Consider the following 21,919-nt stretch of genomic DNA (forward strand, 5'->3'; position numbering starts at 1 on the left):
AACTTGTGACTGCAAAACAAGCCAAGTCATCATATAAAATAAAGCATCAGAGGGCAAAAGACATAAACCACAGCAAAGCTATTGTGTAACTAATGAATGATCCGTCTTCTTTCTGTTCCTCTGTTCGTTTAACTCAGCTGACAAACAACCTATTAGATAATCATGAAGAAACAGAATAAAGAAGGTGTGACAGATTGGGTTTGAACCCTGGTCGTCTGCATGACCAGATAAACAACAGCAACAGCATCCTTCCATCGTGGTAACGCTCGTGTTTATTCAGGTGTACCTTATACAATTATGAATAACCATTATATTATTTGAATAACGACATTAGACGAAGCAATCAGATGCATCACGTTCACCTGGTGTAACAATAACAACAACAACAACAACAAGATCTTATTAATACATTGTCAAGTACAGATACAAAACTTTACCGAGTCAAAACACAGTGAATCACACTACTGTACAACACTACTGTACACATTTCATACAGTAAATGTGGGCAAAAAAAAGAAGAAAGATGTATACAAATGCAGGAAGCTGGAAATTGAAGTGCACCATTCCATTCATTGTGACGAGCATATACAGATTAGGCAATGAGACTGACAGCCATTGCAGCTGATGCTGTCGTTTCTACAAGGCAAGCGCTGATTATTTCATTATCAAGCCAGGCATTGAGATAGCATTCTAAAGTGTGTTTGTGCACCAAGATACATTTAAATGTCCATACTGATATTAGTAGGCTATATTAGCTAGTATATTAACTTTGCATGGACATACATTCTAAAAGCTGGTTAATGCAATGTGTGTGTAAGTGATTTCTCTTTTCACATCTATCATTAGATACAGTACACTGTCTTTGACAGGCTGTGTAAAAATAAGGACGAGCATGCAGTAGTACCATTTTCCTCAGCTCTAGGTAGCTCACACATTCCCTTTATATCAACAGAGATAAAACAATAGTTCTGAACTGATCTCGTCCCGAGCTGTCTCTCTCTCTCTCTCTCTTGAGCCTGGGGACAAAGTTAGTTCTGAATTCACTATAAACACAATCAAACAAAAATAAACAACAGTAAAAAACAATGTAAAAAACACAACATTCTGATAACACTGACCTCCAAACATTCATAGCAGCACATGACCTATAACCTCTAGATTGGCCTAGCTCTATTTCTCTTCCTAGCCTCTTCTAGGAACAAAGGGCCCCCTTAAGGGGGATAGGATAGGGATAGGAATTGGACCAGGTTGTAGAGGATCCGGAAGCTCATCAATACTACTAGCAGCTTGTTTCAGGCACTTCCACACTGATAGATACAGTCTGCTTTGATGCCACGTGAATAGATACGATTAGTTGGATCTTTCTCCTGTCTCAATGAACCCGACAATGGTTCACAAAGATCTTATATCTTCGCCATTTGAGGTAAATTCGAGACTTAGAAATAGCACCTATACTGACCGAAATGAATTGAACACTGAACACATTTGAATAATTTTGTATATATTTAAATACTAGTACCTATCAGACTTAAAGGTCTGCTTGACATGTCAGGACTAGCTGTAAACAAATTGTAAATAAGAGTAAGAATATCGGTTAAAATTTCACATAATGAAAGTATTTACGTACATTACCTATTATTGTTAGGTTACCTTTAGATTAAATATCACATTTGAATATTATAATAATGAATGTATATACAGTAGCCTTTAATAGTATAGTAAAACCTAACATGTGATCAGAGCGTCTCCATTGACTAACTATTAGCACCCCTTCAATTATCCCAATCATATCATAATACCTCATAAAAGTGCAAACTGCCTCAAATTATTGCAGTTATATACAAGAAAGAAAGAAGCAAAGACAAACATATAAACTCTCTTCTCTGTCAAACCTTAATAAACCCCAACTTAAGCTATCATAGCCTAATGATGAATCATAACGCTTTATGATGGCACTAATTCAATCCATAGCATAAAGTAAACCACACTGAGAGTTCACTCACAATTTCTATGTCATAGAAATATAATCTAGTTTTAGATTCTATTTCTATGGTATATCCTCTAGCAGAGGCTTTAACCATGTTAAATCTGACACACCACACACGCCATTACTCTCACGGATATTATCATTAATCTGTGATTGATTGAATCGGGGCCTAAGAGCAAAAGGACATCCCTCTATTCCTTAACTAAAGACTACTTCCAGTGCAGTTTCTCTATTAGTGTGTCTGTGTGTGATAGATACATGTGGATTCACAACCTCACACCGGCTAATTAAAATGGATACTCAAGACAAGCTATTGTTATTTAGTGTGAAACACATCTGGCTAACCTGGGTGCCGAGCTGGTTCTAATTTAGACAACAAGCCCTTGGCTAGTAATAGACCAGTTATCTGGCATGACAACAATTTTGTAATAGCACTGTTGAATACAGAACCAGCCTGACACTCAGGCTAACGTCATATATCTTGTAACATATTCTCTATATTTTGTGTTCTTTATCATCTCTAGACCTGGGTCAAATACAATAATGTTAAATACTTTTAAATACTTTAGGTACACTTGATTTAGCTTGGAATGGAATGGAACAGTGGTACAATGGAACCAATTAAATAGTCCCGAAAGTGTAAACCTCACCCACCCAGCTCCACCCCGGTCAAGCTAAATCAAATACACCTTAATAATTATTTGAGAGTATTTTACATGTATTTGACCAGGTCTGATCATCTCACTCCACCCATTGTCCTCCTTTAGATCAATTTTTCTCTACGGTCTACAAACTGGACCAGTTGTTTTCTAGCGTGCGTGGTGGTGGCGGTGGTAGAGGGGCTAGGACCTGGTTCCTCTGGAACAGCACGAGGCTCCTGTCTGGGGGTGGAGGTAAAGAGGGGCTCCCTGATGCGGTAGGGTCTCCGGTAGGTGGAGATGGGCGACAGCTCAGAGCCCCAGCCCAGGTAACTGCCACTGGATGGGGAGACTGTGTCAGTGCTGAAGTACAAGGCGGTGCCAGACTCCGTGGGGTTAAAGTTCCGCTGGGGGCTTCCCATGCCCAGCAGCAGGGACGGTGATCTCTCTGGAGACGAATCACGTCTGGCATCCAGTGACCCCGCAGAAGATGACCCTTCGGTGTTCGAGGTGACCACGTTGCTGTCGATGTGGCGGTAGTCTGGGTACTTGGGTGAAGAGGGTGTGGGGGAGCAGTAGGTTGCGCTCTGGAATTCTTCCTCATCTCGTTCTTCAGAGGGAGGGGGACTGGAATGAGGGGGGCTGGAGTCGTCTTGCGGGTTGGAGGGCTCAGAGAGGTGACCTCTGACCTCCTCAACTAGGACCTCCACCAGTGGCGGGTTGACTTCCTGGATGGGAGAGGGTGAGGGCAGCACATGTCTCACCTCCCCCTGTCTCACTGCCTGTCTCACCTCACTGATGATGTCTCTGGCTGGGGCTGCCTTTATAACCTAGGAAGAAGAAGGATAGCTATGGTGAATGATATTCTATAATAATAATAATGTGGTTGGTGCTTATATTTGTCCTGTTTTCACATCCAGGAAATAGATAACTTATCAGAGAACATCCAACAGTAGTAGCAGATACCAGAGTGTGGGTTTATTTGGAAAAGATCGGCGTTTTGAACATCTAAACATGACACAGAAACTTGACCAAAACAATAACCTGTCAAGGATACACTTCAAGGAGAAGGGGGAAAAATGGAATTGGGTGCTCATCTCACCTCCTCCACCTGTCTGACCTCGTCAACCTGGGGAACGATGGGAGAAGATTGTGGAACGTTGAGAGAACGTTGCGGAATGTCTGGGGACCTTGGCAGAGTCTCTTCCTCTAGTCCCAGCAGCCTGACCAATCCCCCTTCAACATAGGCATGGCTTATTCTAGCCACATCACCTGTCTTCATGGCTAGGCGAATCAGCAACCAGTGGTGGTGCTTCCAGCCCTGCCATTGGCTAGGGAGCTCCAACAGATTCCCGCCACCCACAAGTTGACTGTGGCGATGGCTCTTCTCTTCCAATGAGAGAGAAGAGCCCCGGACTGCACAAGCTCCGCCCATTCCATGGTGACGTATGCTCTGGAAGATCTCAAAGGACTTAGGGTGGAGGAACCGGTAGTACAGGACTAAAGCTATCACTCCTGTAATAACAAAGACCGACATATGAGTGTGTGAGTATGAGTGTGTGTGCGTGTGTGAGCACACGCGTGCGTGTGTGTGTGTGCGTGTGTGCGCATGTCTCACCAATGAGGAAACTACAGAACACGGCGGCTGGGATACCCATGCTATCCCATGATGCAACACTGAAGAAGTCGGAACCTGCCAGCAGAAGAAGAGCGTTCTCGATAAACATGACCTGCAGGAGAGAGTAGAGAGAGTTACACACACACACACACACACACACACACACACACACACACACACACACACACACACACACACACACACACACACACACACACACACACACACACACACACCAAGTAGAAGCCGGCCATGCGGCATCTGGAGGCTCCGTCTTTGACGTTGAGGAAGAGGAAGATGTGAACAGCTCCCAGAACCAGGTTGAACAGGCGCCAGCGCAATGGTGTTTTAATGATGTCACTATGCTGCGACACCAACCAGAACGTGGCACCCAACCAGTGAAGACCTGAGACACACAGGAGCAGGACAAACATCACTGAATGTTCACACACACACACACATCTATCTACAAACGCACACTAAAAGAGACACACACACACACATATATATATATACACACACTCACCAATAACACCAAGTACCCACTGGCGGAACAGGCGTGTGAAGAGAGTGAGGGTGGCGAGACGTGCTCCCAACATACTGACCTAAACACAATACAACAAGTCTGTTACTATCACACACACACTTCCACACACACAAAAACACGCCCAGCCAGCCCTCCTACCCTCCAGAGCAGTCTACAGGCAATAGCAGCAGGGGTCATGATGAGATGTCCAGGTCTGATGAGGGAACAGGCTCTGGCATACAACACTAAGGCCCAGGACAGGGACAGCAGGCACACCGCAAAACATACTGACACTGGAGAGAGAGTGAGAGAGAGAGAAAGAGGTTGGGGAGAGAGGTAGAGGGATAGATAATATGAATACTCTGTAGGGTGATTGTATCAAACAAACACACAGACACACACACACACAGACAAGTAGTACCTGGTGAAGAGAGTCCTACATCGGTACAGATGAGGACATATGTCTGCAAGACAGTCTGTGGCAGAGTTACCACCAGTGCCTCCAACAGGCGGAGAGCTGAAACATCAGCCTGCTGCATTATCTCACTACACCGATCCTCTCCAGTGGATGTCATAGTCTCCCATAACCTGGAACACACACACACACAAAACAGAGTAAGAGGGAGTGAGAAAACACAGTATTTGTTTCATCGCTGACCACTGACCCCTAACCCTAAAGAGGTACTACAGTAGCACACAGCAAAATTTGCAGTGTTAAATCAACACTTAAATAGTTAATTTTAACACTATCTCTGAGTGTAAAAAGTGCTCTGATTATAGTGTTAATGTAACACTCTGTAGTGTAGAAAATGTAAACTGCATATATATATATATATTAGTGTTAAACAAAAACACTGTTACAGTAAGTCATTTTGGGTGTTGTTTTAACACTGTATGGCAGGGACTAGATTCAGCCGTGGCCCAATTTTTTCTTGAGTGGATGATCAGGGGGACGGAATATAATTAAAATAATTTGTAGACCGCCCAAACAGATATAATATTTGACTAAAACATAATCATTACAAACCTTGCTTACATTTTTTAATACAATCACATATATCTCTCTATTATTTGTAGGAATACTTTAGAACAGATTTCCAAATTAAAATCACTGAGCCTGCTGCCATTCCTTTCTTTTTTTCTTTTTTTTTTGGTTGTTGAATTTTTACCCCTTTTTTCTCCCCAATTTCGTGGTATCCAATTGTTATTTAGTAGCTACTATATTGTCTCATCGCTACAACTCCCGTACAGGCTCGGAAGAGACGAAGGTTGAAAGTCATGTGTCCTCCGATACACAACCCGACCAAGCCGCACTGCTTCTTAACACAGCGCCGTCCAACTCGGAAGCCAGCCGCACCAATGTGTCGGAGGAAACACCGTGCACCTCGCAACCTTGGTTAGCGCGCACTGCGCCCGGCCCACCACAGGAGTCACTGGTGCGCAATGAGACAAGGATTTCCCTACCGGCCAAACCCTCCCTAACCCGGACGAAGCTAGGCCAATTGTGTGTCGCCACCCGGGAGGCCCCTGCTGCCATTCCTGAACAAGCTCTGTACTGGTGGTGCCCCGATCCCGCAGCTGAATCATCTTTAGGAGACGGTCCTGGCGCTTGCTGGACTTTCTTGGGCACCCTGAAGCCTTCTTCACAACAATTGAACCGTTCTCCTTGAAGTTCTTGATGATCCGATAAATGGTTGATTTAGGTGCAATCTTACTGGCAGCAATATTCTTGCCTGTGAAGCCCTTTTTGTGCAAAGCAATGATGACGGCACGTGTTTCCTTGCAGGTAACCATGGTTGACATAGGAAGAACAATGATTCCAAGCACCACCCTCCTTTTTAAGCTTCCAGTCTGTTATTGGAACACTCACACCTGTGTTAACGAGGGAATCACTGACATGATGTCAGCCTGTCCTTTTGTGGCAGGGCTGAAATGCAGTGGAAATGTTTTTGGGGGATTCAGTTCATTTGCATGGCAAATAGGGACTTTGCAATTAATTGCAATTCATCTGATCACTCTTCATAACATTCTGGAGTATATGCAAATTGCCATCATACAAACTGAGGCAGCAGACTTTGTGAAAATGAATATTTGTGTAATTCTCAAAACGTTTGGCCACGACAGTACAATACCTTTCAGAAGTTTGGGGTCACTTAGAAATGTCCTTGTTTTTGAAAGAAAAGCAACATTTTTGTCCATTAAAATAACATCAAATTGATCAGAAATACAGTGTAAACATTGTTAATGTTGTAAATGACTATTTTAGCTGGAAACTGATGATTTAGAATGGAATATCTACATAGGCGTACAGACGCCCATTATCAGCAACCATCACTCCTGTGTTCCAATGGCACGTTGTGTTCGTTAATCCAAGTTTATCATTTTAAAAGGCTAATTGATCATTAGAAAACCCTTTTGCAATTTTGTTAGCACAGCTGAAAACTGTCGTACTGATTAATGAAGCAATAAAACTGGCCTTCTTTAGACTAGTTGTGTATCTGGAGCATCAGCATTTGTGGGTTCGATTACAGGCTCAAAATGGCCAGAAACAAAGCACTTTCTTCTGAAACTCGTCAGTCTATTGTTGTTCTGAGAAATGATGACTATTCCATGCGAGAAATTGCCAAGAAACTGAAGATCTCGTACAACGCTGTGTACTACTCCCTTCACAGAACAGAGCAAACTAGCTCTAACCAGAATAGAAAGAGGAGTGGGAGGCCCCGGTGCACAACGGAGCAAGAGGACATGTAGATTAGAGTGTCTAGTTTGAAAAACAGACGCCTCACAAGTCCTCAACTGGCAGCTTCATTAAATAGTACCTGCAAAACACCAGTCCTAACGACAACAGTGAAGAGGTGACTCCGGGATGCTGGCCTCAGACTAATAAAAAGAAAAGATTAAGATGGGCAAAAGAACACAGACACTGGACAGAGGAACCGTGCCTAGAAGGCCAGCATCCCGGTGTCGCCACCAGTTGAGACTGGTGTTTTGCGGGTACTATTAAATGAAGCTGCCAGTTGAAGACTTGAGGCATCTGTTTCTCAAACTAGACACTCTAATGTACTAGTCCCCTTTCTTAGTTGTGCACCGGGGCCTCCCACTCCTATTTCTACTCTGGTTAGCGCCAGTTTGTACTGTTCTGTGAAGGGAGTAGTACACAGCGTTGTACAAGATCTTCAGTTTCTTCTTTTTGCAGAGGAAAGCTTAGTTGTGTAATTGTACATCTAACTAGGATGTTTGGTGCAGTATTTCTCAAGTTAAAAAAATTCATGAAAACGAGTTGTCTATCGTTGAATGACAACAAACACTTTATTGAAGCATCCCTACTGTTGACCAATCACCGTCGAATCGGCGTAGACTTCGGCTTCTGATCTTCGGCGTTGCCTCAATAATTGTTTTGTCTTCACAAACCCTTGCCGAAGGCCAAAACTAACAAAAACGTCACAAAATATCATTATATATGCACAAACTGTTTCGAACTGTTTCAGAGGGGAAGGATGCGGACGCCTTAACACAGTAGTGTTAGGAAACTCCAGGATTACAGGCCACATCAGGCCTGCAAGTCACATTATGCTGGCTTGCAAAGTGATGTGTAATTCCTATTGAAATCCAGAGTTAGGATATCCAACAGTTTTTATTCACCTGCAAACTGCATTCAGAATGGCTGTCAGGGTTAGAAAAATTGATAAAAAAGATGACCTAAAAACGTAAACCATTTAAATCAGTAACGGGTGCAGTAAATCTAACTAACTGGTTGGATTTGTTATGAAAAATGTATGTTATTTATCTTAGTGTATAAGATGAATCAATGTACATGCAAATACAGATATTAAAACAATCCTAAAGATTCTACCTACAGTAGAGCATGCTGGGAAATATAATGATGTGTATGGGACTGTTTTACTCTCCACAGTGTAAAACAATAACTCTGTTTATTAACACCAACACTGGGGGCTCTTTTATGCCAATGAGTGTTAATTTCACACTTGCAGCGTGAATTTAACACTTGAAATGTTACACTGAAAAATCAACACAGCTCAATTAGCTATGTAGTACATTACCTTCTAAAGATGCCCAGGTGCAGGATGTGAGTCCATTTGAGATCTTTGCTGCATATACGTCCATCTGCCTGGTACCACAGCCAACTAAGCAACTGGGGGCCCCATCCAGGGAGGAGAAACAAGGCTGTAAGCCCCGCCCAGTGGCCATAGCAATAGTTATGCCCTACCCACAGGTAGTACACGAAACAGTAGATCACTGTGGAGACACACACACTGGTAAGTACATCTGATCTACACAAATGTACACTTTTGTTTGTAATCTACTTGCTGACAGTGTTTATGTACAAATGTGAACAGGCAAAATGGCATCGATATGTAATTAACATCGAACTAATGTGTAATTAATATCCTAATTAACATCTGTTCTGACTCGACACCACAAACGTGCTAAGCATTTGAACAAGTGCAGTTTCAGCATAGTATGTGTGTGTGCGACCTCCATCACGACTATAGGCTGAGGCCAGGGTAGGGTCTGGGAGATTCTGCGCTGTTTCCGTATCTCTAATTGGCTACAAAATGCACGCTCCTCATGTCTGGGAGAACCACTGAACGAACGATGCAGTGCTCTCTCCCTTCAGATCTGCATTTTCTTTCTCCTCCCCTACCCTCCCTCTTTCTCCCTCTCCTGTCTCGGCAATATGAACCATCTGCCGGACCAGATGGGCGGTATAGGAGAAAGAGTAGACTCGGGTCCCCCCAATCCGCTATCCATTCATGGCACCCTGAAAAAGGCGCTCGAATATGACAAAAATGCGCCACTTTTCTATTAGCATAACTAAAGCTACAGCTGCAATGTGTTCGCGGCTGTGCTGCTGCATGGTTCCATAACCATCTGGGTAAATATAGAAAAACAACACCAGTGATGCACGCACCTATAAAGATTCGAATGTATCTGGAAATGCAGATTAACATTTTTATACTTTAGGAAATATGAATGAATTAAACCTTTATGCATGCAGCCTTTCGTGGTATAACCCTGTACTGATATGATTTGACGTGTAGCCTAGGTGTGGTGAGAGATATAATAGGCCTATCTCCATCACCGGAGAGGTGTGTTTCGGTCGTTCTCGGTAACGGCAGTGCTAAACTTACGCGCAGTCCGCTCAGCCACAATGAGAAATGCAGTAAACGCGAAAACGCAAACTTGGCAGCAGGCCACGCAGGAGCCTCCCCTGTCCCGGGAAGTGGTGTATTGTCTCATCACGGATATGTAGAATCTTTAACTGTTGTGTTGTTATTGTGATGAGTCCCATGCAGCATAATCCGGTACAAGGTAGGGAGGGTACCCGGTTCTCTGCTCAGATCCGTAGTCCTTTGAAGATGGCTTCTGACGTCATGGCCCGTCATGACCCGTCATGGTCCATTAAAAAGTAAAATCTGCAGTTGCTACATCTGTTTTTGGACGTATAAATTAATGATATGTACCCATTGATTCTTGAAGAATATACCTTGTAAATATCTCATGAGCTTAGTACAGTTGTCTTTCCCGCATCAGAATCCAAAATATTCGCTTTTTTTCTTTCATTCCAATGTTTGTAAACAAACATTATATAGCCTCAAAACATGGTTACAATTATCATGTTCATATCATGGATGGTCAGTCCTTGTATTCATAGCTCTGTCTATGAATTTGAGAGTGGTTACACTTATCTAGTCCCATCCCTCAGCTTTTTACCGAAAGGGGAGGGGTGTGGCTTTGCTATTGTTTCAACTACCGATTGCCCCTTTAAAAGGCAAAGTCTCAGATTTTTTTTCATTTCAACTAATGAATAACATTGGTAAAAAGCATGACTTTCATAATACATAGTTAATACAGTATTTAGTGTCCTGTATTAGATAGTTAATACAATATTTGTCTCGTGATTGCATTTGTTACCAAAATAACTAAGAATTTGACCAAATATTTGGAAAGGAAGCCGCTTCATCCATCCCATCTCGTTTTGGAGGGATTGAACAAGCGGTGTAGTACACTACAGTTAACATCAGATGGTAGTATAATCCCACAGGACAGACCGAAACAGGCAGACCATTTGTTTTTCAAAGGGTTTTATTATTCAATAAAAGGTCCGTGTGTTAGTCTCAGTCATTCACTGTCCCTGTTTGAGTACTAAATTAAAGTATCCTTCAATGCAATGTTTATTTCCAGTCTTTTCTCAGTTCCTTGAGGAAATCACTGATCTGTATGGACTGGATAAGTGAGAACGAGACTGTTTTCACCTAGACACCTCTCTCAGACCTGCGATTCCCTCAAGGAAGAGCGGAAGGAAGGATGCATACAGAACCTCTCTCTCAGACAGACTTTTCACTTCACAGACAGCTTTTCTAATATAGACGACAAGCTAGGGGAAACACCCAGAAACACTGCAGAGATAATAACACTGTTGTGTTGCGCCATTTACCCGATTAAAAACATCATAGTGTTCCACCACCCAGCTTCACTCCAAAAGCAACACATATAGTAGAGACTCTAGCTACCTCTTCAGTGTTTCACATCTGAAGGGAAAAGATAGGTGTTAGCAATATGGTGGTGGCTTCTTTTAGGGCTGTACGGGGACTGTATTGCACTTGTTGTCTGAAGGGCACTGTTCAGGAGTTGACTGAATTGGAGCGGTGCCTCTGTCTGCCGTGACTACGTTTAAGGCACACAGCCGTGCTAGTTACCTAACGAATGCACACTCCTGCTGACAAACCAAACTGACGCAGTTTTATAGTCACAGTCTCTCTAAGGAAGGATTGTTGCGTCATCTTCCAAATGCAAACATTTCCCCAATGACAACCCTTCAAAGCGTCCCTGAGACAAACTAAGAAAGTGTTGCTATTTTATAAAAAGGAATGAATCCACAAAGTACAACAGTGAATCAATTAAATGCACATTAAGATTGAGTGAAGGCAAAAAAATGTCATTCCAGTTGACAGGTCTTTTCTGTGGTCCTTGTCCTTGTAGTGAACTGTGCTGTGTAAGTCAGTACCTGTCTGGAACGAAGGACAAAAACCAGAACGTTTAGCCAGGAAAACAGAGATTTCCATAGATGTGAATTGTGAGCCGCTGTCAACGGTGATGGTGATGACGTCAGGAAGGTCACAGTTTACACACAGGTTGATGACAACATCCACCTCAGGTCTCGGGCGGGGGCTGACTCCAGAGGAACCACCCTGGGCAACGATTAGGCTGCTGCATTCTCATGACCTACTTCTTTCCTCTAGTGTGAAGTGTGCACTTTCTCCCTCCCCATCACAGCTCCCAAGAGCCTTAGATTGGCGTAAGCCTGGTGTCATGTCAGACCAGTGGTGTAGTGGAGGGTAAATGCTCGTAAAAGCTGTTTTACACACCTTTTTTATTTTTGCACAATTTTTGTGGAAAATGCATTGAAAGTATAAGGAACGTTACTTTACTCATTGCGAAGGCAATCAAGCGTGTACCCACCTATTTCTTTACCACTACATCACTGCGCCAGACACACCCTAAACCTCATGGTTCTGTGCCCAGTGTCAGAGGGACTGGATGGAGGTCATTGTCCTCTCCCTCATCCATTCCCATTTGTCACTATCCACAACTACTGAACACAAGCATTTCGCTACACCCACATCTGCTAAATATGTCTATGTGTCCAATAATATCTGATTTGATTTGTAGGCTTCATGCACCCAATGCGACATTGTCTAAAATTGCATAATTTCCCTATCCTTTCTTTTTCTCTTCTTCCATCCGTATGTGTAGCCATCACTCTCTTTGTCTCTCTCTTCCTCTCTTTCTCCATTCCTGTTAGTAGTATCTGTTGAGGCTGCGTGTGACAGTGTTGACATCAGGCTGTCCATTCATCCAGATCTCTCGCATGATCCTCTCTCGCTCCTCAACCCTCTGAGCTCGCTCCAACTCTACAGAACAAAACAAAACACAACCATCTTTATTTCAACTGCTTCCAGAACATTTTAATAATAAATTGTACACTTAAAAACAAAAAAGCACTTCAAATGTTTCCACAGCGTGTGTTACCTTCTGCGGAGGTGAAAACGCTGGTTTGCAGCAGCGTTCTCTCAAATCGCCTTCGTCGTCGAGCCGTAAGGTCAGAGTTCCTGTCGTCCCAGTCCTCTGAGTCGCTGTCTTCACTCGTCTCCGTGGTTACGCCAGGGTTGCCTGTGTTAGGGTTGCCAGGTTGGTGGTGGTGGTGACAGTGATGGTCCCCATGGTGATGGTGGTGAGTCCTGTTTCTATGCTGATGGTGATGTCGCCGTCGATTACTGTAGTGACAGTCGGTGCGACAGTGTATCTGCACCACCAGGGCACAGAGGGTGAGAAGGAGACCCACACACACACCACTAACAAACACAAGAGCTGCTCGCTCCGGCTGGTCTGAGACAAGAGAGAGAGGGAGAGGGAGAGAGAAAGAGAGACGAACAAAGAGCATGAGAGCAGAAAATATATTTTTTAAATGTTACCTTTATTTAACAAGGCAAGTCAGTTCAGAACAAATCCTTATTTACAATGAAGGACTACCAGGGAACAGTGGGTTAACTGCCTTGTTCAGGGGCAGAACAACAGATTATTACCTTGTCAGCTCGGGAATTCAATCCAGCAACCTTTCGGTTACTAGTCCAACGCTCTAACCACTAGGCTACCTGCCAAGATTAATAAGAGTAATCTTCTTTATATATGCAAGTAAGACTGACAGACACCTGTCGAGCTCCCGAGTGGCGCGGTGGTCTAAGGCACTGCATCTCAGTGCTAGAGGCATCACTACAGAACCTGGTTAGATTCCAAGCTGTATCACAACCGGCCGTGATTGGGAGTCCCATAGGGCGGCTCACAGTTGTCCAGGTTAGGGTTTGGCCGGGATAGACCATCATTGTAAATAAGAATTTGTTCTTAACTGACTTGTCTAGTTCAATAAAGGTAAAAAACGTATATGTTTTTCAATCATCATTTGTAACAAAAATATATTCCAAACAATAGCAATAACACCTGTACAATCCAGGCAGCTGGAGGCACCTTAACTGGGGAGGATGTGCTCATAGTAATGGCTGGAACGGAATCAATGGAACGGAATCAAACACTTCAAACATGTGGTTTCCATGTGCTTGATACCATTCCATTCACTCAATTCCAGCCATTGTTTTGAGCCTTCCCCCACTCAGCACCCTCCTGTGCTGTACAACTGTTGTATCAGTCAATATTTACCTGCTATGAAGGTGTAGGCCGCCAGGGCGTTGCTAAACAATGCCATCTCCTGGGAGACCACCTTCACCTCCATATTTGGGCTGGGACTTCCTGTGGGCGGGGCATTCATGATGATGTCACTAACTGCGTCTTTGGCCTCTCTGGTCTAGGCTAGTATCTTCTGTCTATAAGTCAGACTCGGCTGACTCTGGTCTTTAATCCAATATGGTTTTATGGAAACAACATTTGAACCCTTAGGGCATCATAAGGTCTTCTGGCTACCCCCTTCCATAAAGTCTGAACTGAATTCTCTCCTTTCCTCAGCTGAGAACAGCACAGCAGTCTTCTCTGTCACTGTAGGCTTCAAATATGGGGGGAGGGAAAGAGGGAGGGAAGGAGAGTAGTGAGTGACAAAGTAAGATAATTTTAATTGATCTCATAATTATTGCATGATTTACAAGAAAGTTTGAGAAATGTCCCTATCCTGGTATCTCCTCGTTAGCCACATGTTAAATAAAAGTGCCACAAAAACATTGAGCAAGCGACGAACCCCGTCTCAAACTCTGATGGCTCTGGATGATTGTGGGTCTGTTTGACGAGTCTAGAGAAAATTACAGAGCCCGAGACAATCATTGGTTTCCACTTTTCCCCCTTGTAAACATGCCATTGCAGTTATGTAGTCAATAAAGCAATACAAAATGCTCTAATTTACCCCAGACATACCACTTAGATGTTATCCAAACACAGTGGCCTTCCACCCAATCAGAAGGAGAGGACACAAAGGCAGTATTTAGTGAAGGGAAAGAAATTGTAAACACTGTAAACTTAGAAAGGCAGCGCTGCTTTTCATGGTTTGGCAAGCCTCGTTGTGATAAATAAAAAATATATACCAATTTAATTTAATGACCAAAAAATGGACAGCTGTGCCATATAAATTGCTAAATTGTTGGGAAGAGATTTTCAATGTACCGATTCCATGGCACATGGTTAATGAATTGACACGCAAAATTACACCGTATTCAAAACTGTTTAAAATAATAAAGGTACAGTTGAAGTCGTAAGTTTACATACACTTAGGTTGGAGTCATTAAAAATCATTTTTCAACCACTCTACAAATGTATTGTTAACAAACTATAGTTTTGGCAAGTCGGTTGGGACATCTACTTTGTGCATGACACAAGTCATTTTTCCAACAGTTGTTTACAGACAGATTATTTTACTTATTACTTATCCCACTGTATCACAAATCCAGTGGGTCAGAAGTTTACATACACTAAGTTGACTGTGCATTTAAACAGCTTGGAAAATTCCAGAAAATGTATGTCATGGCTTTAGAAGCTTCTGTTAGGCTAATTGACATCATTTGAGTCAATTGGAGTTGTACCTATGGATGTATTCCATTGCCTACCTTCAAACTCGGTGCCTCTTTGCTTGACATCATGGGAAAATCAAAAGAAATCAGTCAAGACCTCCGAAAGAAAATTGTAGACCTCCACAAGTCTGGTTCATCCTTGGGAGCAATTTCCAAACCCCTGAAGGTACCACATTCATCTGTACAAACAACAGTACACAAGTATAAACACCATGGGACCCCGCAGCCGTCATACCGCTCAGGAAGGAGACGCTTTCTGTCTCCTAGAGGTGAACGTACCTTGTGCGAAAATTGCAAATCAATCCCAGAACAACAGCAAAGGACCTTTTGAAGATGCTGGAGGGAACAGGTATCTATATCCACAGTGAAACGAGTCCTATATTGACATAACCTGAAAGGCCGCTCAGCAAGGAAGAAGCCACTGCTCCAAAACCACCATAAAAAAAGCCAGACTACGGTTTACAACTGCACATGGGGACAAATATCGTTCTTTTTGGGAGAAATGTCCTCTAGTCTGATGAAACAAAAATAGAACTTTGGCCATAATGACCATAGTTATGTTTGGAGGAAAAAGTGGGAGGCTTGCAAGCTGAAGTACACCGTCCCAACCGTGAAGCATGGGGGTGGCAGCATCATGTTGTGAGGGTGCTTTGCTGCAGGAGGGACTGGTGCACTTCACATAATAGATGGCATCATGAGGGAGGAAAATTATGTGGATATATTGAAGCAACATCTCAACACATCAGTCAGGAAGATAAAGCTTGCGTCTTCCAAATGGACCAAGACCCTAAGCAAAGCCCCGATTTGTGGGCAGAACTGAAAAGGCTTGTGTGAGCAAGGAGGCCTACAAACCTGACTCAGTTACACCAGATCTGTCAGTAGGAATGGGCCAAAAGTCACCCAATTTATTGTGGGAAGCTTGTGGAAGCCTTCCCGAAATACTAATTGAATGGACGTAAACTTCTGACCCACTGGAAAAGTGATGAAAGAAATGAAATCTGAAATAAACCATTCTCTCTACTATTATTCGGACATTTCACATTCTTAAAATAAAGTGGTGATCCTAACTGACCTAAAACAGGGAATTTTTACTTGGATTAAACATCAGGAATTGTGAAAAACTGAGTTTAAATGTATTTGGCTAAGGTGTATGTAAACTTCCGACTTCCACTGTATATGTATATGGGTATGTGTATGTATGTATTTAGATATATTTACCCCCCAAATATATAGGGGATTGGAAATGATGCAGACAATTACATCGATGGAAGCAACAATCTATCCACAATATTAAAGCTGATACACCCCCTAAAAAAAACATTTGTATTTTTTATAAAGCCTTGTTCCTTGGGTTACGGTTTTCCAAGGAGAGGGAGAGAGAGAGGAGAGAAAGAAAAAGAGCGAAGGAGAGAGAGAAGAGGGAGACAGTGAAGGTGTGGGAATATAGGGTCCATGAGTCATTGTCTGATCAGAATAGCAGACCGGCAACCCTGAAGAAAACACCCCTCTCTTCCATTACCCCTCCTACCCACTTTCTCCTTGTCTCTCTTTCCTCCGCTCCCCCTCTCATTCTCTTCCCTCCTACACACATACAGTAGGACTCATATTCCAGACAGAAAATAAAGTTGCATGGGTATGTCTTCTCTCCTTTTCTCACATAAACTCAAGCAATCGTCCAGGCAGGCACAAGCACACACACTCAACAGAAAGAAGGAATGAAATAACTTAAATAAGGGAGGAAGCCCTGTGAAAATTTGTGACAGGTACATATTCATCTATCTTCCGTGGAGATGATTTGGACAGTACTGAACATGTTTGAAGATGTACACAGTTTCAGCGCTGGTTGTGTGTGTGTGTGTGCGCGCAATAATGTGTGTTTGCGTGTGAACTTGGCAGAGGTGTGGACTCGAGTCACATGACTTGGACTCGAGCCAGACTCGAGTCACAAATATGATGACTTGCAACTCGACTTTGACTTTAACACCAATGACTCGTGACTTGACTTGATACCCTCCCCAAGCCCAAATAGTAAAAATGATGCTATTAAAAAAAGTGTGCAGCGCATCAACTCTTAATTGAACAGATTACAGTTTGAATCGGACAGCAGCCAAACAAATTGTACCAGCTGAGAAAAGGATGTGTGTGGCAGTGCAGAGGAACGTTGGCGGGTGAATTCAGATGGAGCCCTTGGAAAGATGATACCCAAAAGTATTATTTTTGGATATAAAGATGACGCTGTATCAACAAAAAACAGATTGCAACTTGCAAAACACGCGGGAAGAAAATGACAGATGGAGGTGCAACATTTTCCAACTTTGTTTGACATTTGAAGCTGCACAAAGAACGTTAAAAGTCGTGGCTAATATAGCCGACAGCTATATATTTTATTACTTTACTGGTGTATCATGTAGGCTAACGTAATGTTACATCAATGAGCCTCCACACAGTCAGTCAGTGCGGGAACGTGATCATTGCACCCAAGATTGAGCTACAACTGGCTAGGCAGTTGGTAGCCTAAATCCTGCCTGATGTTACTGCTGTTCCTAAAACCATTGACATACGTTAGCCTACTGTAACCACACAGAGAGTGTGTGCGTGTGTGTGTGTTGGACGATTGTGTACAAGCCTACATCGCCCGATTGTGCCCCATAGCGATCCTGGATAGTCAATCACTATTGGGGGTATAACATTTATTTGGAAAGTAATAAATATAGAGATATTTTTAAAAGCATTCATGGTTTGCATAAATGTGAAATGTTATTAAATTTGGTAAAGAGCACATTATGACTTGTTTAGGACTCAAAACTCAAAGTTTAAGACTTGAGACTTGACTCAGACTTGCCTGCCCTGACTTGGGACTTGACTTGGGACTCGAGTGCCAAGACTTGATACTTACTTGTGACTTGTAAAACAATGACTTGGTTGGTCCCACCTCTGGAACGCAGACTGAGTTTAGTTGACTGTCAGTGAAACAATCCATGAAGGCTGCTTTGTGATGGACGGGGAGAGAGAAACAAAGAGAATAAGAGGGGAACAGACCAGGTCAGCTAAAGGTGAAATTAAATCTATTATCCAGGCGTGGTTTGTCGGATGCCCTTATCAAACAGACTGAGCTGATAATGAAAGGTGAGTTTTATAAGAGTCAGACTTGGCTCACACACAGCTCGTTAAAACTGGTCACAGCTCGTTAGACCTCATTAGAACACTCAACTCAACGGATTACAGTCTAATACAGTTAGAATGACTCGACTAAACACAGTTCATGAACTCTCCTGCTTTTTTAGCCTCTCCTTTCCTCTCTCCTTCTCCCCTCTTCCTCCTTTCCATTTGTATGTCTCCTTCTTCTCTCCGTTTTTCTTCTTCTTCTACTCTGTTTCTGTGAGACTGCAGGTGCAGACGAAAACCTATTGCTTGGTAATTGACACAGACATGTACAGACAGAGACAGACAGACAGTCTTACAGCACAATAGTTCATTGTAGTGCAGAGTCCCTGTGCTGTTTTAAACTGGGCTCCTATTTCTCTCCTATAATGCTCAACTCCTACCCCACTTTGGCATGACTCCGATCAGTGTGTGCAGAATTCTGACAAAGTCCCCCCCCCACACACACACAGCCCTGACCATTAATATTCCAGAGAAGCCATGCCTCCAGCTTTCAGACCAAATTTAGCCAAAAAAGCGTGCATGTGCATGTGTATGGTTACTCCGAGACGATTGCAGTGACACTGGACTGTCTGCTTTTAACATACAACCATCTCATTAACCTGCTTAAAGAGTGAATGGGAATACAGAGAAAAAGAGACAGACAGACAGACAGACAGACAGACAGACAGACAGACAGGCAGGCAGGCAGACAGACAGGCAGGCAGGCAGGCAGGCAGGCAGGCACAGCAATACTACCGTCCACCAGTATTTTCAAAGCAAAAGATGATCACATCTTTTGAGTGAACGAGAATGCGTTCACTCAGTTGGAGAGCGAGAGCAAGAAAGAGAAAGAGTCTGCACCCCCCCCCCTCACAACCACACTGTAGGAGCCCCCCATTCATAAATCAACTCAACAACTCTCTGCTGGTGCCTGTGTGTGTGTGTGTGTGTGTGTGTGTGTGTGTGTGTGTGTGTGTGTGTGTGTGTGTGTGTGTGTGTGTGTGTGTGTGTGTGTGTGTGTGTGTGTGTGTGTGTGTGTGTGTGTGTGTGTGTGTGTGCGTGCGTGTGTGTGTGTTCCCTACACATATACAATCATGCGCATCCTGTAGCCAAACCCACAGACCAGCAGTGGAGTCACAATGTGACACACTAGATTATTATGCTTCTCTAAATGCCACACATTATCCAACACACAACTTCACACACACACAAAGACACATACTATATGTCCCACTCATCCACCAGAAACGTTAAGGGAACATTAACGTCAACAAATAGGCTACTGTTCATACTTACACATCCATGATCCAGATTATTAATCCATTCCATTGAAAAAAAAAATAATTTCATGTTCTCCTTTCTTCATCTGCCCTCTTCTTTTTTCTCCTCCCGTCCTGTTTTTGAGCCGTGGAAAGTGCGGCACCAGTGAAACCAACATCCAAAGCCCAGAGATCCAGCAGCAGAAACAGAGGAAGTGGAGAGTAGAGAGAATCCCTCCTTCAACAGATTAGTATTTTCCGAGCGAGACCAGCAACAGCTCAAAGTCACAGCGAGATACAGGTTTACAGAGGTTTTACAATCACAGTTTTCCAATAATTATTCTTCAAAGTTCTCCAGGTCCGTCTCCCGGTAGACAGGGGTCGATCCCTGGAAGCTGGAATGTGACACGCGAGCAGCTCACCCCCACGGACACTCACTCACTACACACACAAACACACTACCCTCACTCACATATACACACACTCTCTTGCACCACACTCGTCTTCCTATAATCCCCTCACACTCTTCTTCCTAAAAAACCTCAGTCTCTGCCATGCATTCCCCCTCCTACCCCTCAACCTGATGATTATACTGAACAGAGAGAGAGCAACACTGGGGCACAAAGAAAGACGGAGAGAAACAGAGAGAGAGAGAGAGAAGCCAGGGGAGAGGGGGGAGAGAGAGCGAGAGGGAGGGAGGAGTGAGTATGACATGGGAATTTCATTCAGCTTTGACTGGGAATTTGCCTGCTGAATTTTCCAGAGAACATTCCCTGGGGGCGTCAGATGCTATAACACACACACACACACATACACACACAAACACACACTAATCTAGTAGACAAAACAGTTATTCCAGATGTCTTGCCCATGTCTGCTTGAAACCCTGAGTTGTCACCTGATCCAGTGGGCCGAACACCCACCCTCACTGCCCGACCACACACACCTGGGAGCAGACCTACTTTGACCTCCAACCCTTCTGAACCTTCTTAATATGTTGTGAAATATTCTCAGTATGAGATACCTGTGTGTGTGTGTGTGTGTGTGTGTGTGTGTGTGTGTGTGTGTGTGTGTGTGTGTGTGTGTGTGTGTGTGTGTGTGTGTGTGTGTGTGTGTGTGTGTGTGTGTGTGTGTGTGCGTGCGTGCGTGCGTGCGTGCGTGCGTGCGTGCGTGCGTGCGTGCGTGCGTGCGTGCGTGTGTGTGTGCGTGCGTGCGTGTGTGTGTGTGTCTGAGAGCTGCGACAATGATTGAAGAATCTGAAAGAGCCAATCAAATGCAATCAGTGTTAGATGATAAGGAAACATGACATCTGTCTTTCGCTCTGTTGACTGCATCATTTATTCTACCAGACCTTAGTAATGCACAACATACCAATGCAACTTTTCCCCCTAGGGAACAACAATATACACAACTTTGACCAATAACGCACCATCGCTCACAACTCTCACACAACCTTTTAGAGAACAACACAACCACCATACAACCTACACACAACTCCCTTTCACCTACCTATTGACCGGCCAACAGGGCAGCCATTCAGTCCTCTGTGTGAGAACAGCTATTGTGTGCCTCTATGATTGTCCTCTCCCTTTCTCTCTGTGCGTGTGTGTGTGTGTCAACTTTATATATACTTTATATATTATAAATATTTATATATTTCTTAATTCCATTCTTTTACTTTGAGATGTGTGTGTAATGTTGTGAATTGTTAGATACTACTGCACTGTTGGACCTAGGAACACAATTCTGGATATTGTTTGCTTACAACTAGGAAATGTAGATGGCACGTGTCTACCGGTGAGATGCAGAAATGCTCATTTTAAAGGGCACATATTACATGTTAATAACATATTAATGACTAGATTAGGAGAGGGACTCACAGAAAGAGAGAGAGAAAGCCGGAGAGAGAAATCTGGGTCGAGAGGAGAGGAGAGGAAGAGGCAGATTGGGCCTCTGCTCCAGCTGACTCGGTCATGGGAATGATTCGATTAGCACTGTGCATGAGCACGACTTATGTAACATACACACAAACATCTCAAAAAATAATGAAGGGACTATCTCTGAGCCAAAAACACAAACCAACCAAGACTGGCATTCAGATAGAGGTCACGTCAGGGAAAGTACATGCACATACCCACACAGACAATCGTACACACAC

General features: G+C 43.4%; 2 protein-coding genes across 4 annotated transcripts; both read right to left on the minus strand.

Moving 5' to 3' along the window:
* Positions 1 to 254: 254 nt before the first annotated feature.
* LOC118362818 (XK-related protein 5-like) lies at positions 255 to 10,141 on the minus strand. The gene is made up of 9 exons (XM_052486541.1): positions 9,923 to 10,141; positions 8,831 to 9,026; positions 5,191 to 5,357; positions 4,929 to 5,062; positions 4,770 to 4,848; positions 4,480 to 4,649; positions 4,244 to 4,355; positions 3,728 to 4,140; positions 255 to 3,455 (listed from the first exon to the last, which is right to left on the minus strand). The coding sequence occupies exons 1-9, from the start codon at positions 10,029 to 10,031 to the stop codon at positions 2,751 to 2,753; spliced, it is 2,085 nt and encodes a 694-aa protein (XP_052342501.1). The 5' UTR covers positions 10,032 to 10,141; the 3' UTR covers positions 255 to 2,750.
* A 727-nt stretch (positions 10,142 to 10,868) lies between these two features.
* Positions 10,869 to 20,371, minus strand: LOC118362817 (protein eva-1 homolog A-like). 3 transcript variants are annotated; one of them, XM_035743450.1, is made up of 5 exons: positions 19,799 to 20,371; positions 18,255 to 18,343; positions 14,007 to 14,346; positions 12,825 to 13,181; positions 10,869 to 12,706 (listed from the first exon to the last, which is right to left on the minus strand). In XM_035743450.1, the coding sequence occupies exons 3-5, from the start codon at positions 14,113 to 14,115 to the stop codon at positions 12,594 to 12,596; spliced, it is 579 nt and encodes a 192-aa protein (XP_035599343.1). In that variant the 5' UTR covers positions 14,116 to 14,346; positions 18,255 to 18,343; positions 19,799 to 20,371; the 3' UTR covers positions 10,869 to 12,593. The 3 variants fall into 3 exon arrangements, with proteins under 3 accessions (XP_035599343.1, XP_035599344.1, XP_035599342.1); XM_035743451.1 differs by having other exon boundaries at positions 18,255 to 18,346; XM_035743449.1 differs by lacking the exon at positions 18,255 to 18,343.
* Positions 20,372 to 21,919: the final 1,548 nt, after the last annotated feature.

The sequence above is a fragment of the Oncorhynchus keta genome, chromosome 29 (genome assembly GCF_023373465.1).
Source record: "Oncorhynchus keta strain PuntledgeMale-10-30-2019 chromosome 29, Oket_V2, whole genome shotgun sequence".
Lineage (NCBI taxonomy): Eukaryota > Metazoa > Chordata > Actinopteri > Salmoniformes > Salmonidae > Oncorhynchus > Oncorhynchus keta.

What these genes read in the sequence shown, in the direction of transcription:
- LOC118362818 (XM_052486541.1), bottom strand. Translation starts at nt 10,031, where the DNA reads ATGAGACAATACACCACTTCCCGGGACAGGGGAGGCTCCTGCGTGGCC. An exon ending in CCTGTAGACTGCTCTGGAGG is followed by an intron (nt 4,849 to 4,928) that starts GTAGGAGGGCTG and finishes TATTGTGTTTAG; the next exon opens with GTCAGTATGTTGGGAGCACG. An exon ending in GCATGGCCGGCTTCTACTTG is followed by an intron (nt 4,356 to 4,479) that starts GTGTGTGTGTGT and finishes TCTCTCCTGCAG; the next exon opens with GTCATGTTTATCGAGAACGC.
- LOC118362817 (XM_035743449.1), bottom strand. Translation starts at nt 14,115, where the DNA reads ATGAATGCCCCGCCCACAGGAAGTCCCAGCCCAAATATGGAGGTGAAG. An exon ending in GGCCTACACCTTCATAGCAG is followed by an intron (nt 13,182 to 14,006) that starts GTAAATATTGAC and finishes CTCTTGTCTCAG; the next exon opens with ACCAGCCGGAGCGAGCAGCT. An exon ending in CGTTTTCACCTCCGCAGAAG is followed by an intron (nt 12,707 to 12,824) that starts GTAACACACGCT and finishes TTTGTTCTGTAG; the next exon opens with AGTTGGAGCGAGCTCAGAGG.